This window comes from Frankliniella occidentalis, unplaced genomic scaffold (assembly GCF_000697945.3).
Source record: "Frankliniella occidentalis isolate FOCC.00 unplaced genomic scaffold, Focc_3.1 Scaffold201, whole genome shotgun sequence".
In the NCBI taxonomy this organism is placed as follows: domain Eukaryota; kingdom Metazoa; phylum Arthropoda; class Insecta; order Thysanoptera; family Thripidae; genus Frankliniella; species Frankliniella occidentalis.
The window spans coordinates 176444-181936 of record NW_026267327.1 but is presented as its reverse complement, the minus strand read 5'-3'; the positions used below and the strand labels follow the sequence as shown (position 1 = coordinate 181936).

Below are 5493 nucleotides of genomic sequence, written 5' to 3'. Positions count from 1 at the left end.
CCCGTCGTGCCTACCCCGGAGGGGCGCCGGGAGGCAGGCAGACCCGCGCGCCATCCGCGTCCCCGTCGTGCCTACCCCGGAGGGGCGCCGGGAGGCAGGCAGACCCGCGGGCCATCCGCGTCATCGTCGTGCCTACCACGCACCACGCAGGCGCGCCGCCGACGCGGCTATGGCAAGGTGACGGGGTCGAACCGCGTGGCCAGCCAGGCGTTGCGTTGCCCAAAGAATCCCCAAAGGCGGCGCAAGACTGTGCTGCTGGACTGCCAAAGCCTCACCCCCCTCCTCTCCCTCTCCTGAGCTACCTAGCAGCCTCGGCAAAGCAGAGGAGCACCGCCGACTAAAAACCAAACTACCATTAGCCTGAGCCAGCCCCGCCCCTCCGCCGCACCGCCCCTGCTCGCGGCAGTCCAAACTAAAATCAACTAATTTTAAGGCGTGGCGGGGGGCGGTGGTGCGCGGCCCCACGGCAGTGGATCACGCGCGCTAAACCTTTAAACACCCGGCCGTTACATTACCATGCTGGTTGCATAAGTGGCAGGGCGAAGCGCGGCGGCGGCGGCTAAGCCCCCAGCGGGAAGGGGTTCCTAGCCGACGGGGATTAGCGGCCAGGACCTGTCCTCGACAATTTTCTTCGAGACGCTCTTCTCCTCGCCAAGGGGTTACGATAACGGTGGGCGCCGGCGGTAATAATCGCGCGCTAACTAAGGCGGCCAATAGCGCGCCAGGAACGAGCGCGGGTTTAGCACTCCCGAGGAGAGCGCGGCGCATTCCAAACGCATTTCGCAACTAGGCAGGTTAGTTATATAATTGTGTACACAACCATTCAATGTTGGTGACCGAAGGTGGGGGATAGACTGCTTCACAATTTTGCTGGGATTTCCGCGTAAGTATTTTAGTTATCCAGGAAAGTGTAACCGGGATTTTTTTTTAACCCTTGTTTTCTTGATTTCTAATTACTTTTTTGCAAAGTTTTATTTCTGGAAGTATTTTAATGTTTTTAAATTTTTCCCGAAAAGTTTCGGACATGAATATCGCAGGGTGCGGTTTTGTTTTGTGTCGGCTCACCTGCACGTCTTGCTGCCCTGCTGGAACTTGCCGGACAGGTCCCAGCGTCGGGGCACGTCGAGCACGGCCACTCCGCGGGGCCCGTACAGGGCCACCTGGCGGCCAGTGTCGCTGCAGCGGATCCGCTCCACGGGGAAGCTGGGCGGGCTCTGCGGCAGCAGCGTCTAGAGACAGAAACATGAGCATGAGCACGGTCAGTATTGTTTCGCTATTATTTAATCTGGAATTTACACACAGAGAAGTGCAAAATGGTAATTAGTTTTCCAATGGAGTAAAAACTGTCTTTCGAAACAAGGCGGGAATTGAATTTCTATGATTCGGGGGAAAGTAGAGGAAAGCCGTCACGTGGACAATCGACAGAGAAAGTAAGAAAAAATGCCCCCTTATCACCCCAACACGGATAGCTCTCAAGCTGCTGCTTTCCATCTTTTGGCACAACTCTGCATTATTTTTCATTATTTATTTTTCAATTACACGTACTGCTATTGCATCCTTATCGCAAAGCTAAAAAGGGAAGAAGAAGAATTGCCGTTTCTTTTGCAGTCGATTTGAATGCGATGAAGGATCGTTATTAAAAAGAAAGTTGGACCGAATCGTTTCTTTTTCCTTTACTTAAATTGTACTTTACATTCGTTATCACAGCCCCGATATTAATGACGTTTCCTTCAAACTGCAATGAAACAATAAAACACGCATCGTCGCGGATTCATCAAAGCAAATTTTATCGTTAAGTAAAACTCACTTTCACTGTTTGCAGCACGCACGGTGGCGTGAAGCTGCTTTTCGACCGGGCTGCATCATCTCTGCTCATCATGCGGCAAATCCGTGAAAATAAAATGCCTGCTGCAGCCGACATAATGTGCCTATTACACATTATTTTCAATCCGCTGCAGCAGAAGCCGGGAGACCACGAGTAAGAAAAAATAACAACAAAATATAGGAAAGCGTTCGACCCCACCTCTCTAAACCACCATAGCGTGCGCTGGGCCTGAGGGCTGCATAGCTCTGCACAGTACGCGTCTTGTTGCGGGTCGAGGGGAGACTCCACGAGAAAGCGTGCAGCCGAGCAAGTCTCACGTAACGTTTAATGGGCCTCCTTTCAGGAATGGACAGATAAGCATAAAACCTCCTCCCGTGGCATTCGCTCATCTGCATATTTCCGCACGCCCAGATGCAGCGCCGCTCAAAAGTATGGTGGCCCTCCCCCCGCCGCCAGTCCTTAAAAGCACACGCGTAGGCGCGTAGAGTTTTGGGGAGAAAATACATGGGATGGGACGTTAATAAGAAAGGTAACGATTTTGTAAAATGATAACACGCCTCGCACGAAGTTTGGCAGGCCATCATTAGGACGTCCTAACAACCCGCGGCTAACATCGCGCATCGTGGGGTGGGGAAAGCAAGAGAGCAAGAGGGATGGAAGGAAAGCGAAAAAAAAATATGAGAAAACGCAAACATTCGGGCAAAAATATCTTCCCAACAGGGACTGCTGTATATAGGAAATTAATTTGTCAAGAGCGCAACTCTGCGGGGAAAGGAATATGAAAAAAAGCAAGAGAGCAGCCACAAACGAGCTCTGCCTCTGCAGAGAACGGTCGCAGTCGCGACAAGATGATGGTGCGCTGGTGCGCTCTCTGGTATCAGAACGAGAACATTGCGATTTTTACAACGCCATAAACCGTCCGCCTAAAGTCTCGCCGGAACACCACGCGGACCGTCACTGGACGGCCCAGTGGGGCAGAGGAAATATGATCGCTTCGGATGAAACAACAACGGGCGCAGGCAGACAACTACTCGAGATTCGCCAAGAAACAAGAGGAATCTTAAACGTTTTAGGGCAAGAGAGAGAGAGAGAGAGAGAGAGAGAGAGAGAGAGAGAGAGAGAGAGAGAGAGAGAGAGAGAGAGAGAGAGAGAGAGAGAGAGAGAGAGGCGAAAGGGTAGGGGGAGATAAGCGGCGTAATACCGCTCGAGTATTGAAGTAATAAGTTTCGCCAAATTATTCTTATAAAGCAAACGGGGCCTTCCGTTTAAAACAACGAAAAATCTTGCTCTCCCCCCACCCCACCTTTTTCTTCCCTTGAGTCACACCGCGCGCCAAGACGGCGAGAGAAAGGGGCAAAAGAGCAGAGACTGGATGGGAGAAAGGGGGGAATGAGAGTGAGTGACAGAGAGACTTCTAGGGGGGGCAAGAAATTCACCTCAAGCCCACCACTTTGGGCGGTTTAGCGGAGAGGGGGTTGGGAGGTGGGGGGGATGGGGGACAGGGAGGTGTGTTCCAATTAGATACTGCCAGGGTATGGACAATACACAACTTCAGATGCTTGCGCCCGGGAAGTGTACGTGGACAGAGGTGATTGGTAAATAAGGCTGCAGGAGGTGGAAGGGGGTCGTGTTCTCTTCTGGTGGGAGTAGGGACAGGAGGTGGAAGTAGAAGGGGGTGGATAAAGCGCCGCAGACTCGACGAGCCGGAAAAGTATCGGAAGGAGAGTGGAGAGGTGGTCGGGGAAGGAGAGAGGGGGCGAAGGGGCGGGGGCTTGTCGTCCTCCCACAAATGGCCCATTCATAATTTTGCCTATAAAAATGCGAAGGAGAACGGGTGAGCCGGGGCGGGGCGGGGTCTTGAGGCGGGGTGGGGAGCGGGGCGCGGCGGCCCAGCCCACCGACAGACATTATGTTTCAAGTTTTTCTCCTTTATTTTCGCTGCCTATAACCAATTTGCGTGCGATGCGGTGGCGCGGCGATGCATGGCGTGGCAGGGGTGAGCGCGCCACGTGTCGCTCCCAGCAACATACGTACACATGAAAATCGAGCAAGAATAAATAAAAAAAAAAAAACTCGTTCAACAAAAAAATGTAGAGGAGAAAAAGGTGGCAAAAAACCTAGCTGTCCTTTCGGATGGACCTCCTCGAGCGAGGTCGGCCTGCGGGGCGCACTAATGCCACCTCACGCCACGCCATGCCTCGAACAAGCGGAGGCCAGCAATTCTTCCATGCTGGGCCCCATAAAAGAGAGCAATCGCTAGAGATAAAGAACCGCCAAAAAAGCCCCATGATTTGTGCGAGTTAGGCCCTTTATCGGCGCTCAGCAACCGTGACCCGAAAAAGGGACCCGGGCCGCGGTGAGGGTGGGTAAGGGAACCCACCGGGCCAGAGAGAGAGAGAGAGAGAGAGAGAGAGAGAGAGAGAGAGAGAGAGAGAGAGAGAGAGGAAGAGAGGTGGAACAGCGGTGGTCTTGGCGAGGAGTCCAACAGAGTGGTCGGTCGAACAGTGAGGGCAAGACAGAGAGGGAGAGAGAGAGGAGCAGGAGCACGAATGTTGGAATATTTATTGCGTTACTTGTTACTACAGTTTGTAAATTTTGCCATCAGTACAAGAAGTTTGTTTTCTAAATCGACAGTTGGACAGTTCTATTTAAAAATACTATTATGTCTTTTAACAATGAAAGGATTCTCAGCGAACGCTGCGTTCGACTACGCGACAGTAGACTCACTAGAAAAAAAAAGGTAGTACTTAATGACTAGTTAAATTTTAACGCCCTTGCAAAGGCACAAAAGTGTCCAAAGGCATTAAATTTTAACATATTTGGGCAGTGTTAATGCCTATGCAATAATGCCTTTAGTAAAGGCATTAAAACCCTTCGAGCCCTACCCCTACCTATGTTTTTCCAGTACTGTGTTATGATTCACGGATGGGCAGTCATCTTCGAAACTTTGTCTCATCTCAAAATTAGAAAGTGTCTCTCCATTGAGTGTGTGTTGCTCTGCAGTAAACCTTGAGCTGGGCCTGTACCGGGTCCTGCGTTTAGCTTCCAGTACTGAAACTGCATAGTGCAACGAAAACGCTTCCAATCAACGTATGTTGCTCGGCCAGAAAAAAATACTCAGTGAGTCCGTTCTGGATGGTACCCCTACCTCAGACATACTACCTGCCCGCAGATGGACTCTAGATCGACCCTCGTCCTCCGTCCTTACTTCCCTTATGCAGATCGACGTTGGCCCCCACGGCCCCCGCCGCCGCCGGCTTGGACCCGCGTCGACCCCCAGACACAATGCCGTCGGGTGCGCCCAGCGGAAAAATTGAAACAAAGCGAATGTAAAACTCAGCCATTACTTTGCCGCACCCAGCATATAAATTATTCGATTTTCAGGGTTTTCGTCCCTCCCCCTTCCCCCTTCTCCCCTCACCGCCACTCTCTTTCTTTCTTCCTTTTCCTTCCCAGCGTCGGAATGAAAGGAGTTTGTTGTTGCCGCACGGCAGAGAAATCGGTTGTAAAAGGGAAAGGGAGGAGAGAGGGGGAGAGAGAGAGGAAGGGAGGAATAATATCGGTCTAAGTATAAAAGATGATGGAATCCACGCGGCTTAAAGGCAATTTTTATTCTATGTATGCACGCGGGCCTCTCTCTCTCTCTCTCTCTCTCTCTCTCTCTCTCT

General features: G+C 51.6%; 2 protein-coding genes across 3 annotated transcripts in view; both read right to left on the bottom strand.

Moving 5' to 3' along the window:
• Positions 1 to 5048, bottom strand: part of LOC113205804 (fructose-bisphosphate aldolase-like) — a 63268-nt gene extending 58220 nt beyond the window's left edge. For both annotated transcript variants that reach the window (XM_052272343.1, XM_052272345.1), the window contains exon 1: positions 5045 to 5048. The gene's annotated coding sequence lies outside the window, so the exon portion shown is untranslated. The remainder of the gene's footprint in view (positions 1 to 5044) is intronic.
• LOC113205807 (nuclear pore complex protein Nup88) overlaps positions 1 to 5493 on the bottom strand; it is a gene marked incomplete in the record, with an annotated part of 120418 nt that overhangs the window by 48347 nt on the left and 66578 nt on the right. The window contains 1 exon segment of the mRNA XM_052272342.1: positions 1066 to 1229. Coding sequence (XP_052128302.1) covers positions 1066 to 1229 — 164 coding nt within the window.